Here is a 21,134-nt window from a genome sequence, read left to right on the forward strand (position 1 = left end):
ACACCTTGGAGACCTTCTTCTGATGCGGCCAAGTGCTGGGCTTTGACACCTCCCCAGGAATGCGTGGAGATGACCAGCACCAGTGGATACACACAACTCTCCTCCATGGGTTCCTACCATAAGGCAGAGCCCAGGTTCACTGTCTGGCCTGGCTCACACCCAGGCTGCCTCACAGTCACACAGTGCAACAAGCACTGCTTTGGATGGCACCCCAGGATCTCCAGGGAAACCTGCACCTTCCACCAGCTGCAGAAAGGCTGGAGGTTACACTGGGCCAGCAAGTGTCTCTATGGACTCTGGACACCCTTTCGTGTTTTCCCTTCCTTTTAAACAAGTATCAGATTTTTCTGTACATCGATTGAAATACACTTTTAAAATAAAGTATTTTATCAGCATTCAAAAGCAAAAACATCTTAGTGAAAGGAAACCAATAAACTTTCACCATTCCTCCAAACACACAGAAAACAAAATATAATTCTCTGCAAATACAGTAATTTTCACAATACAGCTCAGCAGTATTTTCTCTTTACCTAAGTGTTGAAAATGTGACCGAAGAATACAGTAAGAACTCAGGAACATCTGGTTGGATTAACTAAATCCCTATTTTTCATAAGGAGAATTTATTCCTACATACTTCAAATTTCAAATTTGCTAATATCAAATCCCCTCAGTCGCAGTATGAACTTTTTAAGGTATTCCAAAAACATGCTCCTCTGAACTTCTCAGAATAATTCAGAATAATTGTGTACTGTATGTATTTACATAGCACTGTATCTGATCTGTCTGCAGCACGCAGACCCAGCATACTTGCAAATGCAAAATGAAACCACTACGGACACAGATGTATATTAAATTTGGCCTATTTGCAAAAAACTCATGAAGTCATGCCAAGGCAAAGCAGAAAATTTGGACCATTCAGCTCTTCAGGTCTAGTTCATAGGATTGTTTTCACAGAACAAAAGAACAAAGCATAAATATTTAATTCTCCTGACATGCAAACACTGTATTGTTTTCCTGTTTGTATGGGTAACACTCCTGTTCACATTTTTATTTGCCATCCAATTAGTAGATTAACACAAGTACAACTTCCCACCTCTGCACTGAGGGAGATGTTAAAGAGGAGACAGGCATTTCTCAGTTTTAGCAAAGGTGGGAATACTGAGTCAGGTAACAGAATACAGTTATGCTGATCACTGGGGTTAGAACCACTAGTCACAAGCTTTAAATTAGCAAAACAATTCTTAAGACTAATTTTATTCTTATGGTAATATTTTATAAATAAATAATGTGAATTAGTATTTAATTGTTTCAACCTGAGGTTTTAATTTCCCACCTATCAGTATGGGAAATCTCTTGGCAGCTCTGGAGGCTATGTAAAAATTAAATTTTTAGTTTAATTATAAATTGGTTTCGCTGTAATAGTGGAAGCTTTAATTGAAATATTTTAATTAAGTACTTGAAGCCACACAAGGCTGGCTTTTTGCTGCAGAGTAACTTATCTCAGAGTCTGGAGTTTCACATTTACTCAGCTCCTGCACTGAACACAGACTGCTGTGGAACTAATTGTTACTGCTGCTTCTACCTGGTTAATGCATATACCAAGACAAACTGTGGGCTCATTCAACCACGCACGTCGGACCTTGTTAATAATGGGGGCAGTAAAAAAGGGTCCTTAGAACTGTTTAAAAATAATTAGAGTGAGTGAAAGAAAGATAAAACTGCAGCATCTTGTTCAAAATGTCCCTGATCCCCACACTTCTTGCCTTCTGGCAGCCCTCCCAGGAGGACCAAGGGGCAGACAGGGCTATCAGATTGCTCTCTGACAGACAGCCAGACTGTGGCAAAACACAAGCTCCAGCAGGGAATGCTGATCTCTCCTTCTCCAGACAGGATATCAAAACTGAAAGCACTTGCAAGTTCATAAACAGCAGGATCAACATTATTAAGTTTTCAGGAGTGTGGGAAGGGGGAAAGGGCTGCTTGCTTTTTCACAGATAAGTTTCCACATGAGTATTTCAAAATCAGCACAATCTGTGTCTGGGGCCCTTCCTGATGACACAAACAAATAAAGAAATGGGATCTAGAAGTACAGAGGAAACTGAGAACAGCAGCAGCAGAATTTCACACTTGTAAAACACTATGTATAACCTCTGAAGGTTTCTAGAAAGGGGGGTTTAGGCAAGTGCTATTATCCTGACAACACAGGCAAGAATAACAGAATGGTAAACACTGATCACCTGCACCAAATCTATCCACAAACATTTACATGGCTGCACTGAGAACTAGGCTATAATACATTTTTCTGTTACCATTGCACTGGGTAAAAAAAAGACCCCAGTCACCTAAGTTTTCAAGCACTAACAACTATGGAAACAGCTTCTGCAATATTACAAATTAACTAAAAACATTTATACTTCAAAAGAGTTACTTGCAAGGAAACCACACAAGAGGCAAGGAAGTAGTTATATAAGGCTTGTGGGAAAGAACTTCTCCTGCATTGCAGTAACAGAAAGGTAACACTATTAAAAAAGGGGGAAAGAAGCCCCCTGTCTTTCTACTAAACAGTGCCTTCACTGATTAAATAACTTAAGACTGAACAACAGATAAATACAACAAGGTATTTGACAGTGGGTTAATTAAATTATGGAAGAACATACTGATTTACACAACATATCTTGTCTCCAGAAGAAAACACTCATCAAGAAAAGGAAGAAGGACAAGCATTTAGTACAATTATATAAAAGAGTCAAAATGCCATTACAGAAAACAAATATTGGCTGTCAAGCAACTAGGTAGAGTAAAACTACAAAATGGAAGGGTGGAGTACTGGGGGGTGTTTCTTGCCCCATTTCTCTCATATTCCTGTTCTTTGCCAGCTAGTACAACTCATTCTGATTGTCTGAAGGAGAAAAGCCTGCCAACTAATCTTAGAAGCCAAGGGAAATAGATTAACAGAGGAAATGGGTAGGCCTGGGCTTCAAAATTCACCTTCTCCAATTTCCCCTTCTTCCATCTAAAATGCATAACTAAGCTGTCATGAAACCACATGTTGTAGTGGTAAAAAACCATTTTGTTATTTTAAAATCTCTGAGTGAAGAACAGGGCCAAAATTGTGACTGAAAGCTGAAGAGACTCATCAGAATTGGCAGGATATAAATTTCAAGAAAATTAAGAAATTCCCAGCTGGTAGAGATCACTTTAGCACTTTTAATCCACATTGCAATGCTGATCCACACCAGCTGAAAATCTGAACCTTCTTTTGTGTTGTGCTATTTTTAAGCAGCTAAACTTCAGACTTGAGTACAATTGTTCAATCCCATGACAAGCAGAGTGGAAGCAGAAGAGAGCCAACATGTCCCAGTCACTCACTGAATCCTTCATGTGCCAGCCAATTCTTATTAGTGCTATCAAATCACCCACAGCTGTTCCCAAGTCTCTCCTGGGAGCTACAGTGAGACACAGCAAACCCCCCAAAAGTCGAAGACTTTCTGCTTTTAACATTCCCTCATGTTGGACCACCTATGCTACATGCATTTTCTATGAGTCACCTTGGTGCCCTCTGTGAAGGCAGGACCCCAGGTTTTGTGCCACATGTTACCCAATCTCTTTTCCCTCACTTACTAAACCCATGAAATGAACTGGGGCATCTCTTCCCACCAAGAAATTTCCTCCGTCTCCATAGTGAGAAAAAATTCCCTGGCAGCACCTAGATCTATTAAATCATACAAGCACAACTTTAGAGAACAAAACTGGGTCTGTCAGATGGCTGATGTCACCCTTCAGACACTCACCAGGGTGACAATGGCACATTCTGCAGTCAGTTGAGCAGCACTGAACAACGTCCGGACAAAGCGGTAAATCTGTTTCTGCTCCGGGTCATGTTTGTCATAGTCTGGTGGCACTTCGGATTTCTAAGGAAGAAATACTTCCAAATAGGTGACTGAAACAAAACGAAGCAGACAGAAAAAAAAGACAGTTCACATGAAAGGGAAGGAGAGGCAGATGAACTTACCGAAAGGGGATGAAGGTTTTCATCAAAAATATCTAAGAGCATTCTTCCGTCTGTGTCCCTAAAAGTATTAAAACCAAAGCACTGTCATTATGTGAACACAACAGCACACAACCCTCACAGACACAAGTGCACCATTCAAACTCCAACACTGCCCATGCTGTGGGGTGATTACAAACACTGATGAAATGGGATTTTCAAATAGAGGTTGGACCGACTCTGCCACAAGGCCCTTGTGTAGCATAAAATTCATATTACAAAATATGCCAAAACTCTCACTTGCTGTGGCCAAGATAAAAACCTCTTGTGCTCTTTATTGTGAGGCTTAAGAACTACTACTAGAAACTTGATAAAACCAGCCCAGCTTACTCTCCTTTTCTCCTTTTTTTAACTTACTCATGCCCACCCCTGCAATCTCTCAACTCCTCTTTCTCCTTTATTAACAACATTGTAAATGCTTTCTAATATGCAATGCTATTTTTACAGTAATCTTTTAGTTAATACATACAGACTTCACTTTTAATTTATCTGAAAAATCCTATTGTACTAACGAATTCTAAAAGCCAAAAGAAGCACATACAAACAAAAATTCAGACAAAAAATATCCCTATTCATTGGTTTTATTAGATGTTTCCCTGAAATCCCTGTAGCTCAGTATCAGCATGCACATTGATGCAACTTCACAAGCCTAAAATCCAGGATGCAATATAAGATTTTTGCTGTATGTAACTTTGGCAAGGACACTAACAAACACAAAACCAAGAAGTATAACTGTACCAGAACTGGCACTTTCTGGACAAATGCATCCCTGTGACCTACTTATCACAGTCCCATCTTTATTTTTAGCATCCCTGGTACTCTGATCATACAGTTCTTAACAAACAAACCACTGAATATATTTTCTATCTTTATTTAGCAGCACGTGCCTCTCAGAGCATGCAAACCACAAGTTTTACAGTGGACTCATGTCTGCAAAATACAATTATTAACTCAACATCTGAAGGTGACTTTTTTCCTACTAAATGAAGGCTAACACTGGAAAGAAGCAAATTTTTAATATAAAAAAAGAACATCTAAATTAAAACAAACAACCAACAAAACAACAAAATAAAAAAACTAAATAAAACCAAAGCCTGGACTGGGGTGACTGGGGTAATTACTAGAAAATCCTAGTCAGCAAGGAGTCTAGGCCAGACTCTTTTAACCCTACCTAAAAAACCAGTATCTTAATGCAGAAGTAGTCTCCCTGAAATGATTGGTGTGCTACAGGAAACTATGGCACTTCACAATGCAAAAAATTTCCTATTTTATTTCTTCAGGTTGTAGCTGCTGTATGCTACGAAGTCACACCTAACGGCCCTCAAAAATCTATTTTAAAAAAACTTGAGAGGTTTTTGTCTTCACTACAACTCACATTGTACTCTTTCAAAAATGGACCATCTACTGATTACTCAAGCATTCTTTATGGTCAGTTTGCTGGGGTTTATTTTATTTCTTTAGCAAATTCACCAATGCTTGTGCAATCCTTCAAAAACAAGATGGGTGTAGTTTTTTAATCACTTGTTGAGTAGCTAAGACAGCAAAACATGAAGAAAACTGATCAGTATAACCATGATAGGAGACACTGGGAAAGGGAGGAATGGTAACTGGAATGCTACAATCAAATGAAATGTGAGAAAAATGTGAAGAAATATTATATTTCATTCATAGCTTCTCAAAAAAATTAGATTGGTGAGGGTTTGAAACATTAGGAAGTAATTTTGTTTTAAGTCTCCTATGCAGGAGAACAAGACCAACTAAATACTGTCTAAAATGAATTATTTTAGACAGTGTTTAGTTGGAAAAGGAGATGCTTGACTCATTTTCTGTCAAAATGAAGCCTGAGTCAAAGAGTCAAAGTAGTTTCATACTTTCCATCCCCCTTAATGAACCAGAATCTCCCACATACGTCAACAGCTTCCTTTTCTCCTGTAATAGCAGGAAACAGAACATATGTTTTGTTCTTGCTGTTTCAGCAACAAGCACAACTGAGTGCTGTTATCACACTGTCCCTCCATTCCCAAATCAGAGAGAACCCAAGACCAAGCAGTTGTTTCACATCCCTCATTCCAGAGTTTCTAATTGACACACGTGAGCCTGGCTCCAGCATCACTGCTGGGACTCTGCTTGTCCCAAGTGCAGGCACAGCACGTCCCCACCCCAGGCACATTCCAGGGAAAGCAGCAGCAAGCAGTTTCCTGAATCAATCACCTCTCCATCCAAAAAGTGAAAGGACAGATAGCAACTTTCCTAAGAAAGTAACAGTCAGAATGCATTTGTTTTCAAGATGGTGACACAGTACTCTTTATTTTATAAAGGTCTGGTCTCTCTGTCTACCAGTTGTAGGTCAAATTTGCATCAGGCTCTGCAAGCCAACAAATGGGCATAATTTACTGCAGACAGGGATCAGCTCCATGGCAATCAGCACAGATGGCCACATCTGGTACACTGTGGCTCTGGATGCCCCTGGCTCTGGATTCTTCCTGCTCACTTGAGAATTCTTACTGAGGTCTCTCACCTCTTCTAGTCTCTAATGTGCCCCATTCTCTCAAGCCTTTTGCTCAGTTGCCATGGTACTTAGCAGAACACTTAATAATTGATTTCCACAAAACTTTGGAGTCTGAATATCTTTGAGATCTCTGTTATTTAGTCAAGCATAGCAAAAACTGACTAGCTAACCAAACTAATCCAGGGACCATGGAAAAAAGGGGGAAAAGGAACCACAGATGGATAAACAAGTAATCCAAGCATGACCACTCATGCCTTATTTCCTGGTAAATGAGATTAAAAGTTCAAGAGAAGATTTCACTCCAACTTTTGCCATGTTTCAGTCCAAGGCCCACTGATGCCTTAGAAAGTCTTCTAAGAGCTTTCAGAGGGAATCAAGCCCTAAGCCCTTCTGCCCTTGTGCACATGTAAAGGTTTCTCTTGAGATGTCAGCCTTGTTTCAAGGAGTGTGATGGGTTCCAGTGACCTGAACCATGGTCCTGAATGACGTACCAGCTGAACTTTAAACTCATGAGTAAATCCTTTTGTTCTAGTTGGACTTCTTATAGTCCAGAAGAAAAAAACGTCTAAGTGGCTGGATAAATCAAGATCTAAGCCAAGTTCTCTGAAAAGGCCAACTGAAAAACCATAGACACAAAAGTAACTTGAATTATTTATACAACCTCTCCTTAGAAATGTCAGGAAATATTATTTTAGGATACTGTGACGTATCATGAGGACAGGGAATTCAAGATACAAAAGCACAATTCAACATGAAGAAAACTCATGTATGTGCCAAGTCACTTTTTAGAGAATCTTTTTTCTATTCAGTTTCAATCAACTTGACTGAGTAGAGATCTAAAACATACTACACCAGGAGAGATAAGCCAGGACCTGCTCTGTTTCTAAGGCATCTTGAATGACATCTATTCACAATACCACTCTTACTGTATAATTAATGGGTTTTATTGCAAAATCCTAACTGATCTCTGATATACACAGTTAACTTTACAAAGGTGCAGCTAAAATACAAAACTGAAAGATACTATTCAGATTTTTCTACATGTAAGTGCAACATGTGCAGAAGTGCCCCATGCATATAAAACCTAACACTGAATGATCAGAGCTTCCACAAGTACCATAAAAAGTTCCACTTGTTATGGTACTTAATCCTCAAATTTTAATTTTTCTGTGTTAAATAATACATATATAAAATGAGTGTGTTTCTTAATGCTAGCCTGTAAGTTAAGGAAATGAGTACCCAAAAACATTTTGAAAGAAACCAAGCATGGATTTTTAGGGTTTGAGCAGTTCACTTGTTTCAATAAAAGATATTTTCAGTACAAGATTCCACTATTCACATACCTGTTTTTGATGTGGTAATATATTGCAAGAGCTACACTGTAAAGAAAAATACAGAGTTAATATCTCAGGACTGCCACATTATATTTTCTTTCATATTGCATGCAAATTGAAAACCTAGCACAAAGCATAATAAACAGTATATTGTCAACAGCCCATTTTCTTTTGTTTGCTCTTAGATATCAGGAAAACTGCTTAAACAGACAATTTTATAATATTTGTTTTGTACAGTCCAACTACATCCTTTTTACTAGTAATTAAGTAATTGACTTTATATTACCATCATATTCATATTATCTTCTTATTTCATGTATCAAGTTGCAGATACTTTCCATTTAATGCCCTACTCCACTAAACCCAATGGTTAAACCCCTACTGACTTCCAAGGCTGAAGACAAAGCACCACAGCCATTGGACATCCTCTTCAGTTTTGCTGCCAGGTTAACACAAAATGTTGTAATCACCATTGGCTTATGATTGTATATTTAAATCCACTGCTTGTGTCTGTCTTTATATAGCTGCTCAAACAGCAATACCACTCAAAAAAGCTCCTACACTTTTATGGCATCAAGTTACTTATTTTAACTCAGGAAAGACAACTCCCTGAATAACTAATTGCATTATGCATTTCCCCTACTCTCAACCACACGCCCCTGTTTATATTCTGCACACAGACAAGAAGTGTCCTTATATTCACAGAAATTTAAGATTTTGATTACATACACAACTAACTGATCTCATTTTGTTCTCATGAGATGGAACAAAATTAAAGCATGGATTCTTATGATTATCCTACAGTTTCCAATCCCAGCTCATGCTTTACTCACAATATATTTTTATTGAAGAATGAAGCCAAGCCAGCACTCTCTCTACCTATTGCAGCAGCATAAAACCAATCTAAGCTAAAGGGGAAAGAGGATGAAGGAGGGAATTCACTGATTCTCTTTGTAGACAGTTTGTTTCATCAGTGATTCATTGTAAGATGTTTATGTCTTACACTGATGCGAAATTCCCCCCTTTTCCCTAAAACACCTTTTAAGGGTCAATTGATTGCTCTCTGATTTTATTTCAGAATTTCTACATGAAAACTGAGATACTGCATGTTAGGAAAAGAAAATGTTTGAGCTAAAACTCTAGCAGAATTTTATACTATTTCAGGTTAGATTGGGGTTTTTTTTGAACAGCCATGTAGTAGATAATATTTTTTTCTGTTAAAAGAAGACATATTTTGCTAAATTTTTATGAGCTTTTACCTACCCGTATTGGAAGTTTTTAGATCACACATGCTTTTTAAATTTGGCTTTTTTCTACAAACACATATTTAAGGACTCAAGAGATAGGGTGTACCACGGACATTTCAAGACCACAGCTGTTACTCAACACAAGAAAAATCCACATTTATGAAATAATTTGAATTGACAGAAAGATATTCACAAAATGAATTAATCCTAAAATTTAATTTTAAATTATGCCCCCAGGAACACACAGCTCCAGTTCACTTAATGAAAGCAGATGCAAGATGCACAGCTCTGCTTGGTGCCCATATGGTTGCATTTGTAACAAAGCATCAAATTAAGTTTAGAAAATATTTACTATTTAGAAATCTGTATCAGAATCTGAAGTCTGTCAGGGCTGCAAGAGAGTAACTCATCCAAGTTTCATTCTACCTTTCATACACTGGTTCAGCTGGCACTAAGAGTGCAGAAATGATGATTATGGAGCTTTCCATCACCCTACCCCAGCCACTCTGACTGCTGCAGGTGCTGCAGTGGATACAGTAATATTTTAAACACACCAGTGCATAACATGACCTAGAAGAGATGAGCAAAATGCCTCCCTCTTAGATTTATCTAAGTGCAAAAGTTCTTTTCCTGCAGAGACTGCAAGGTGTGGGGAAAAAAATGAAGTTGTCCTACAAAAGCAATAATCCTACTATCTCCTCACCCTTCAACCTGCCAAATGTGCAGCTGGACAGAAGATGCAGAGACGTTGTGCCAGAGTTGAGTTTCTCACCCTCTGTAGACCCTTTTCAAGCCCTCTGAGCCCTTGCAGCTCCCAACCGTTCCCATGCTGGCAGCCTGGCCAGAGCCCTGCACGACCCCTGCCCCATCCCAGCTCGGGCTCTTCCAGCTCTTCTGCTCCCCTCAACTCTGCCCCCACCACGCACCTGAGTCTCTCCCAGACACACCACCCTTTTCCCCACTATCAGCTCATCTTTCTGTGTCCTGAAAATGCTTCTTGGCTGCTGCACCTGACTCCATCTCTTCTTCCCACGAGCCATGGCAGCTCTAATGCAAAAACAGACCCAAAACCCACCCAAAAGGCTGAACTTATTCTGCATACAAAGGATTTTAGAGCAGAAGAGTATGAGATTCAAGGAGGAAAAAACCCCAAATACTTCAGAAAAGAAAAATCTTTTTCAAGTGTTAATCAGAACTATTTTTAAGTTACTAGTGACAGAAACCTGAAGAAAAGCAAGACTATATTCCAGGCAGAAAGAGCTGACGAGGGATCAGGCATCAGTTTAACTACAAAACCTTTCTCCTTTCCCCTCTTTTTCCTTTAACAGAAAAATTAAGGACTGTCTTAGTAACCAACATTACAACCTCCTTTGGATGTGTTAGTCTAAATAGATTTGTCTCTCATGTAACACCTCTGCAGCAGAGATACTGTCTTAATAAATTTTTGCATTTGTGTACACCAAGGTAAGCAACCTACAGCCAACTCAAGAGAGGCTATCAGCAATAATAAAGAGCACAAAATGCCTGAGCATTTGGTCTCTAGTTTCCCCTTACTGTACAAAATGTAAAGAACAATATTCTAGAAATATCAACTTCATTTCTCTCCAAAAGTAAAAAGGCACCAGTGAAATTTAAAATGCTCATCTGAGACATCACCCAGTTAACTCTGGAGAATGACTGATTAAATAAATTGATTACTTCAAAAACTAAAAGCTTTGAAGCTTGCTTAGTAGTGGTTCAAAAATACAGATACATTTAATGTGTGTATTTATGTAAGTGCTAGCAAAAATAAATAAATTGTAAAACCCACCATTTGATGGTATACTTGAGGTTTGGTTGACTGACCGTGCTGTCATCCAGGAAAATAGTGGAGCAGGAACTGTACTTCCTTCTCAACTGCCCAGGAGGATGCTATGAAAAACATGCAAAAGAACAATGGCAATTATGTAATACCAAAGCATTTTTGGGGGGAAATGCAAGAATTTAAAAAATACAAATTTCTGTCTCTCACAATGATGCACACAGTAATGTGATCACACTTGGAAGCAGTTCAAAGTTGAGAAATAATAAACAGTGCAAAACTCACAAAAATCCCTGCCTGAGACTTGCTAATGCTTTCAAGTCCCAAATCCCCTGTGTCCCTCCTTCCCCAAAACCATGCAAAAATTTTTCTGCACGCTTACTCAAATACATACATATACTTGGAAAGCAAATATGAATAAGACCTATATTTTTGTCTTCATTCCAAAAGAGTAAATGGAAGAGTGAAAAAGAAATTGTGTTAGCAATGAAGACCAGTTTAGCAACAGATATAAAACCGTGCTTGCAGAAAAAAAAAATTTAAAACCCTAAAAAAAGCTCTTAACAGAATGAAGGAAAAGAGGTCTTTACAGTAGAACTACAAAATTAATAAGGAGAATTAATTAAAAATAATGTATCAGTAATAGATTGTTATCAGAAAGGAAGAAAACTGATCAAAGAACAGGAAAAAAAAAAAGAGTATAAGCATATAAAATAACCACATATCTTAACAAAAAAGGTTTTCAATATATTTCAATCCTTTTCCTGAACTACCATAGAAAAACACTGGAAAATTAAGCCAAAAAACTGGCATTTGAGAACTCTATTTCTAAACATTTTTTGCTGAGAGAGCTTCTCCATCAGCTCTTTGGGGTAGCCAGGACTCTACCAGGCTAAAGAGAACAGTTTCAATCACATCAGCTAATAGCTCTCACAGTCCTTAATCCTCTTAGATCCTATCGTCACTTATTCCATCTACACTAGCAAATAACTTGACCAAGAACCTATGTGAGGAAAGTGAAGATCAAATTACACATTTAACTCACAAGAGAATAGGTTTAAAATTCAGTTGGCATATCAACATGGAAATTTTAATTCATCTTACAATTAATGTAGCTCCCAGTGTTTCTGTGGAGGGACCGATGTCAATCCCATCAGCAGAATTCAGAGGTATTTACCAGCTCAGAGCAACTGAGTATCCAGGATACAGTCCTGTGACTCCTACCTCAGCACATCTTCCCCTGCCCACTTTCCAAAACAGATATTATTACAAGTGCCAGCATCCATCAGCTCACCAATGCTCCACTTTCCATAGGCAGCTGACTCCTTAACAACATTCACTACACAGACAGACTGACTCCTGGTAAAACCTACACACACCTAAGTCATATTTCTGTATTTCAGAGCTAGGAGTGAAAAACCACACAGTCTCATGTAAATTGAAAAAAACCCCACATTTTCTGAAGCTGCCACAATTGTAGAAACATTATGTTCAAATTATCTGAAAACTTACCAACAAATTCTATCAAGGTCCTTTACTTGACCAATAAAATTGTTGGCTGAACTGCTTTTCTTGGAAGTGAAAAAGTTTACCAAGAAAACGAAAAACACCCCTTTTCAAAAATCCTTTAGTACTTTGGAAAGGTACTTTGTAATACTTTGAAAGCTGACAATCCATCTACCTTCCAAGCTACTGTACGTTAGGCAAGAAAAACTAGGAGTACTGTGAATATTAATGCCATAAAATTTATTACCCAGCATTGATGCACACAGAGAGAATTACTAGGGGACTGGTGATTCATAGCTCTTATTCTACCACAGTTGAATTTAAGTATCTGCATTAGTCTGTTGAGTACCTTCCCCAGGCATGATAAAGGCAAAGCTACTTAAAAACAATAAAAATGAGACTCTAGTGGCTGGGGAAAAAAGGGGAGATGTGCACATCTCAGCATTGTTATTAAAAAAAACAACACATGGAAAGTTTTCTTTCTGCATACTAAGTGTCAACATGCTTTTAATGTTTAGATGAAATTTAAGATAAATATACCAGATTCCTTCAAGGGAAGCACAATTAAATCCTATGTAAACAGCACTCTAACATTTGACATAGGTCAGTAATTAGAGCAACGCACCTTATTTCTGAAACTACCACATCACAGAATTCTTCTTGGATTTTCAGCCCACACCACACTTTGTTAGGCTTGGAACTTTTCACACCTCAGGAAAATAGGTGGTGTCCCATGCCTCACCTCCTGTTCACAACAACTCGTCAGGAAGGAGCACCTCTGCCAGTCAGAAGAATGGTGCCCAGTATAAAGCTACACCCTTGGGTAAATATACACATCTCTGTACCATGTGAGTAACTGACCTGTCAGGAGATCAGCATTCCCAGCTTCTGAGCCCCCATAAAATGCTGCACAAGAACTTTCTCCATCCTTGCAAAGAACAAAAGAGGTTACTGAGCATCAGCTCAGCATTCAGCACTGTCCTATGGACGAACTCCCTTCTGTGATCATTTCAATGGGATAGATCCATGACCAAAATTGAACAGGAGCTTAACACCTTTGTATTTGAAATCCATCACAGCTGACCACAAAATGCTCCCCTTTAGACAAGTCAAAGAGGCTCTAATTGAGAAAAAAACAAGAGCTGAGAATGACTATAGAGCTTTTGGAGAAATTAGCCAAATCATCTAAGGAGATCCTTCTATGGTTCTATCCCACCATAAGGCTGGCACAGGGAAAAGGACAGACTGGTACACCTCCTTTTGTAAATCTTCATATTCAAAAAGGAGCATAGGACACACGTGAAGCCTTGACAACCTCTGCTATTACAAATATTTACTAATTCAAAGCACCTCACTGATATGAAGTGGGACTCACTTGACATGTACTTTCAGTAGCTACAGTACTATTTCTGTAACCAAGCTGAGATTCCCTAGATATCACATCTCTCAACTTCAGCAAGACTTCCAACTTCATCTCACATAAAATTCCCAAAGGACAAACCAAGGAAAACATGGCAGATAAAAACTACTTGGAAAACTATATTCTGGTCAGCCAGGGATCACTTCCAAATTGGAAGGCTGAAGTAAGGGACATCCCACAGAGGTACCAGTGAACTCCACATAAAATACTGAGCAACAACTTTGATCACAGCATCAAAGTACTTTTTTATTGAATTTGCAGCTGCCATTAACTTGCAGAGGATATTTTTCTTTAAAAAATGCAATATATCAATAGAATTTATAGAGTTACCATGTATACAACAGAGTAGAGCACCCATCCACTCTGCTCGGCTGGAATTTTATGTCCAGGTTTGGACACTGTATTTCAAGAAGAATAAATTTATTTCAGAGAGTCTGGAGGACAGAGAAGCAACATCAGTCAGAGATTTGAAAAACTTGATTTACAAGGGACAGCTGGCAGGCTGGAAAGGTTTTCTCCAGGAACAAAGCAAAATTATTGGCCTTAAAGTCATGTTGAAGGAAGTTACAAAGAAGAGGACGTTGTTCTCCATGACCCTCGTGGATGGGATAAGAAAGAGCAGGCTTATAGTAAACTATGGAAAATTAAGATTGTACATGAAAGTGTGAGAGGTGTCTTTGCCATCACCTCTTAAGCCACCACACTTTTCTAATAGCAGGGACAGCATAAATTACTTGAGCAGTGATAGAATCTCCATCACTGAAAGTTGTAAAGAAGAGATAAAACAAACACAGGCCAGGAATAGCTTAGACACAAGCTTCTGCTTCTAGACAAGGAACCATACTGAACAAGCTCTTGAGATGAATTCTGGACCAATCTTCTAACATTTGGTGGAGAGGATTTGTAGTTCTTTACTCCAGAAGCAGTTGCTATTTTTCTCATTTGAACGAAAGACATCCACTAAGAAATGCTGACATTGATTATTCACAAAGAACAAAAAATAGCTGTTTTGTGGAATTCTTTCTTAACTGGAAAAGATATAGAACAGAAAACTCTGCTTTATAACTGGATAAGTCTTTAAATGTGTTACAGAAAAAGCCCTAAGAGATCAAGGTTCAGTTTCCAACAATGCAGGTGTTCCTAGCTCTTGAGACTAGGAGGTTTTTTTTCCCCTTGCACAGAAAGTACTAAGGAAATATCACCACTTTATTTTCTTCCAGCTTCATCCTGACACTTCCAAATTTTCCAAATCCTGTGTGTTTTAAGATGTTTGAACTACAGGTTTTTACTTGAAGCTTACATAAAAACATGTTATCAGAAATTAAATGGCTTGGTTTGCCACCAAAATCATACAAATACTGCAGAATTGCATCTAGGCACCTGCTTTGAAAGGGATAATGATGAATTCCTAACTTTTTCACAATGAGAATGTACTAAAAAGGTAATTTCTCTCAGGAAGCATCACTTAGAAATTAAATCTAAATTTGTGGGCAAAGAACAAATGTTACTAACTCTTTTGTTAAAGTAGGTCCTTCAGAGGGGTTTTGTGTAGAAACATCTAATGGATGGTGCACATGGCCCAAAACCCACACTCAGAAGTGACCTGAAGGGCCAGCTCTGGCCTCTTCAGCAGCACTAGGGTGGCTCTCTGCCCTGATGCTCAGCAGGATTCATTTGTTTGGGCACAACACTCCCCTAATGAAGCTATACAGCTTTTGTACCAGCACTGGCCCTCAGCCAGTCAGCTTCCAGTTTGGCAAAGCAGCTTCAGCCTTTTCCAGTGTTCTTTTGCACTTGCCCATCAAAAGATAATTTGGAGCTTCTGTACTACATAATGACAGTAGTTTCTCTGCTTCCTGCAAACCAGGTGTAAGTTAGTGCATGATTTTAAAAAGTCCTATTAAATAATATTTTCCCTCCCTGGAAAAACTGAGGCTTGCTTGCATCCGTCTGTGCAGACTTGCCCATTAGCTTCCAGGCAGTAGAGGCTGGCCAAGATGCTAAAAGGCAAAACTGGCACATAAAAGTGCACATAAAACCAAATTTCAACAGTAAGCAAAAATACCAGGACTGCTTCTGACTTGGAAAAGGGAGGTTCCAATCTCAAGAATCTTCTGTTGCTTTAGGACATGATTTCGTCTTGACAACATTTTTCACAGAAGAAACATGATTTTACAGGTCAACAAATTGCTTCCCAAATCAAGCAAACCATGCAACACAATTCTCTGCATGGCTCTGCAAAGCTCTGCACTTATTTTCATCTTGCAAAATGCCAATACAGCAAAATTGTCTACCTTTGGTGCATTCACCAGAAAAAAAGTAATAGGAAACTGCACCATTTTATGTTCATCTTCCTCTGCCAACAACTACAACTTAAAAAAGAATCCAGTCCAACTACTCTTAAGTAATACCCCTTGTTCCTCATGATTCAACTTTGTCCTCAGCTGATGTTTCACCAATGTTTGATAATGTCCAAAATTAGCCTAGCTTAGACTAGATCTGTACTTGCAAGTTTTTGGCTCTCAAAGCTCGTCCTTACTCATGTCAACTATAGAAAAATGATGTCAGCAGACCACTGAGCTCCTGAGGGGCTCAGCAACCACCAGTAAACTTCTCTGCAGCACATGCAGGCCTATTTAACCACTGATAAAGCACCCTCCTTTACAAACATGAAAGATGAAATATTTCTTTGACTGTTAAAATCAGCTCAAAGGCTTATATTTACAAAGCGTGTAATTGCTGCTGTTGTGCAATTTCACCAGAGGGACTTTATAACATTTCCAGCAAAGCAAGTATTACATAGCCCCTTGTAAAAGAGCTGTCCTGCACGTTCTCATTCTAATTCAAAAGTTAGCTTTTGTTTCTCCCCATTAAAAGGTTTATCACTTCATATAACCTAGTGCCTTGAGGCTGACAGGAGAGGTAAAATTCTTTACCCCAGAAGACAGGAAAAGAAGCTAACTAGAAGACTTTAGAAAAACACATTTCAAACAGTAAATTTATGTAAGCCATTAAAGAAAACCTGTTAATTTTAACTCACTAGATGCCTGGAAAGAATCTTAAGCTGCATTTATTAGGAATGGCATCAGTGTAGGGAATCTGCAAAATGGACCAGGTGGCCTATAAAGGCCCCCTCTAGACCTGCATTTTTGTGATTGTGCAATGGAGAGGAGCAAAGGCCACATTAAGCAATCTTTAGGAGAACTTCAAGAGCACCTGAGAAGGCTCTAATCTATCTTTCAGTTTATTTTGTTCTTCTCTTCAAGTAAGGAATGTCAATTAAAATATCTTAAGGAATTTGGACAGCAATTATAAGCCTTTACAACAGCCAGCCTCAGGCAGTCCACTTGAAAACAACATTTCACGTTTTATGCTGTGCATTGCTTTCACAGATTAAAAGGATTTCACATCCTTTTCAGACTATGTTCCCATTCCAGCATGTATCTTATTTACTCATTAATCACTAGTTGAGAGTGTTTGATTATCAGTCACATGTCCAGTAGTTTTACAACAGGGAACCAGAACAGCCTCTTTATTCAATCTGACAAGAAAATTTGGGAGCTACATAGGAGTAAGTGCCATACATCATTCCAAGCATGCCAAAAGGCTCACAGAAAATGTTCTTGCCTCAACATGTACAGCAAAAGATCCAACTGTTCTCTGCAAGTCCCCAGTACTCTGTCTGGGGAGAAGCTTCTCCTGATGGGAATCACCACAGGGTCACTTATAAGGACCAGGGTTGTGACATAAGTGTTGCCCAGTAACTTTTCCCCACGATGATGAAAAAAAAGAATCTGATCTATACACAGATGTTAAATTTTCCACTTGGAATGATAAAAACAGGATTAGTTTGCTAGAATTTAACATCCAGTTGCCAGGTAGCAGACAGTGGAAGCCATGTCCAGATCCCTAAAAAAGACAATGATGAAAGGATGCTGCTGCTAAAAGCTGGTAAAGAGTCTCCAGAATAAAAAAATATGCAAAGGTGAGATATTTCCTTTTATTTTCTTTCCCTTTTTCTACCCTTTATCTTTCTTCAGAAATACAAAAATACATGTGAAAAATATCCCTTATTTTTAAGGGATATTACTGCTCACAGATTCATTTTTTGTGTATCTTGGCTAGAATTACTTGGGCTAACAGAGCATTTTCTCCTTGTCTGAAAGGGAAAATTTTTAGAAAAACTAGAAAGAGAAAACAACCTTTTTTCTCCCCTCACCATGCTCCTTTCCTCTACAAAAAACATAGTAAAAAGAACTACCTACTGCAACAATAATACAAGATTCACTCTTTCTCCACCACCTCCTCTAAAACCACAAAACATGTCTGTCTTCCTGTTTGCTTTCCTTGTACAGGCAGAGACCCTGATGCAATCTCTCCTCTCTGAGAAAGGAAACACCCCTATCTCAGTCTGCATCTTTATCCCTCTCAGCAGCTTGACTAAGCAGATTAAAAGACATGTGCACGCCAAGGCAGCATAAAAACCCCATAAAATAACAAAAAACAGTGACTGCCAGCACAATGGAAAGAGAAGCAGAGTCTGCTGCAACTGCTTAGGAATTACAACAGGCTGGAAGAAAGCAACCAGGTCAGGTACATTGGAGGTAGGGAACTTGCAGCATCCTTCCCAACCTGTCATGTGTCTCCTTGGGCTCTGTGGGAAGACTGAGATGGCAGCTCCTCCATAGCACTCTGTCACTCCCTCCTTTCATTCTTTCCCCTCCCCCCAAAAAAAGAGCAGCTGCTGGATTCTTCCATCACACCTACTGACAAGGTGAATCTGAAACATGGCAACTGTCAGCTCTTGACAAGGTGTAACAAATCAAAGCAGGAGCCCACCATTTGTGTTGGGGGATCACAGGAAACTGTTCAGGCAAATAAAATATCCTGCAAACAAAAGCAAGTGAGAAAGGAAAAGAACAGTGGAGTGATCATGCTAAGAAAGTGCATTTTTAAATGAGGAAGAGTCAATACTAATTTTTTTCATAAGTAATATTTCAAAGCTACATTTGTATAAATTACTATTCTCATCCATTACTACACAGAATTTGGCAAGCAGTTTAAAAAAAAAAAAAATCACCCAGCTTTTCTTGACACTTCTGTTTCTAACCAGCCCCCCATATCACTTGGGAGAAATTCAACTCTGTCTGCAGAATAAACAGTTATGCAGATATTGCAGTAAAAGATAAAAATATTTTGTTGCTCATCTTGGTTATTTATCACAAAAGGAGAATAAGCATGAAAAACAACAACAAAAAAGATGACATCATGGAAAAACCACAAAAGAGAAGAGTGCTGCATTATGGTGAGGAGTTCTTTAAAAAAAGACAAAACAATAACACTACAGAATTTATGTCCTCTGGAATGTTTCCTCCAGAGAAGATGTGGGGACCCAGCACTTCATATCAACAGCTCCTGTTAGCACATACTGAGAAACAGTGGAAAAGAATTGATCAATCTATAGAGTATATCATAAACCATTGTACCATGTAAATAAAACCCATCATTTGTCACATACAACTGTTAAATCTAACTAATTCCTTCAATTTCTTCCAACAAGGTGGTCTAGAAAAACCATGAAGGCTCCCTGCAGTCTGAAAATCTGAACACAGTTTCCAGTTACAAGTCACAGCTACCCCTTCAAAAATGATCACCCACTTGGTACATCAGGTTTGGGAGAAGACTGAAGATTTAGGAGGTGCTGAATGAATACTCACAGGTGTGCTGAAGGAACTACTTAAAATATAACAAGACATGTTTGAAAATACAGTTTTTATCTAGGAGTATTGCCTAAAAAGTTTAACTGACCTGTAAAGACACAGACATGGGAAGGACTTCAGCCTCATAAAGGTTATTTTTAGCTTTGTAATTCAGAAGTACTTTGTAAGTACAAAGACTTAAGGTAGCAGTAAACCACTGAGAGAAGTTTACACTACTGCAACCTCAGCCAATATTTTGAATGGTACTTGGGGGAAAAAAACCAAATTAAAAAGAGGTACAGGACTTAGCATATCAACTGCCTGTGCTGCTACACTGAGCTCCCAACAACACAACTCCTCAGTCCTTCTCTTTTTTGTGGTATGCCCAGCCTAACCTAAAAACACTTTAACCAGAGTTTGCACTAGGGTGCTTCCAGCAGCATTGTAATAGTCATCTTTGTTAATCTACTGGAGGGATCAGAACTCACAACACAATTTTTACATATGAAATGGTTGGTACTGAGTACACATTATAAAGTTGACAGGACCCCAGTACACTGGCTTTCCAAGTAATTTTATAACAAGACAACTGCTCTGCAAACTACCCTAACATGCACTATAAACAATGGGAATGTTTTATAGGGGAATACAAGATGAGGACGAAGAACATCTGCTAACCTAGTGAGGGCAACTTTAAGGGTTTTGTAAGCCTCACAGTATTATCCCATGGCTTCTCAGAATCTTAACTCTTAGAAAACTGAAAAGCTCAGCTTGCTTTGAAAGCCATGCAGTAGTTTCAGAAATACTCAGCACCAACAAGTTCTATCAACAAGTGAAGCAGTCCTGCCCTCTCACCCCACACAGCAGTTCATTCCTGCCCTGGTGGCTCCCTGCCTTTCTGCAGGTGTGAGCCCTGGAGTGAATCACAATTAGGAGCCCCACTTTAGCATTCAGCTGAATCCACTGCATTTGTGCCCCGATCCAGTTTATCTGGAGCTAGACAAGTGTCCACTTCAGCACAAAGAGATGAAGTGGGTATAAAACACATCTGTTTGCTTCAGCAGCTGTAGTGTCATAAAAATGATATAGAGAAAAACTTGAGAGCTTCTCCCTGTTCACCTTAAAGGCAAACAGCATTTGGTAGAAAATTAGTTCTTTCCCTTCTCAATTTTACTGAGCCATGACTCCACATATTTCAGCACAAGGCTTCACATAGTTGGAACCACACTGGTTCCAGGTGCTTCAGCAGTACAAACAATGCTAACTGAGGTAAAGAACCTGATCCTGTACCCAAAGCAGGCTACAGGGTATTTGCTCTCAGCTTCACTGAAAATTTGATTCAAACAAGAGAACTGAACTGAAAAATGCCCAGGGTACATAAGCATATCAACCTCCCATCTTCGTACTCAGCATGTAGCACGTGTCAATTCACATTTACCTTGCATCAACACTTCAGAACTACCGTGTAAATATCCAGTGCTGTAGTTCCCTGCCAGTGCAAACTTGCATACAAACGTAATCTAAAGTTTCAAGAGCTTCTCTAGTAATTTTAAAAATCATACCAATGTGT

At 38.8% G+C, this 21,134-nt stretch overlaps 1 protein-coding gene across 2 annotated transcripts in view; it reads right to left on the reverse strand.

The window, feature by feature from the left end:
- Positions 1–21,134, reverse strand: part of CCNY (cyclin Y) — a 119,665-nt gene that overhangs the window by 19,459 nt on the left and 79,072 nt on the right. For both annotated transcript variants that reach the window (XM_059840133.1, XM_059840141.1), the window contains 4 exons: positions 10,949–11,049; positions 7,901–7,936; positions 4,013–4,070; positions 3,792–3,911 (listed from right to left, as the gene is read on the reverse strand). In XM_059840133.1, coding sequence (XP_059696116.1) covers positions 3,792–3,911; positions 4,013–4,070; positions 7,901–7,936; positions 10,949–11,049 — 315 coding nt within the window. The remainder of the gene's footprint in view (positions 1–3,791; positions 3,912–4,012; positions 4,071–7,900; positions 7,937–10,948; positions 11,050–21,134) is intronic.

The sequence above is a fragment of the Haemorhous mexicanus genome, chromosome 1, assembly GCF_027477595.1.
Source record: "Haemorhous mexicanus isolate bHaeMex1 chromosome 1, bHaeMex1.pri, whole genome shotgun sequence".
NCBI classification, from domain to species: domain Eukaryota; kingdom Metazoa; phylum Chordata; class Aves; order Passeriformes; family Fringillidae; genus Haemorhous; species Haemorhous mexicanus.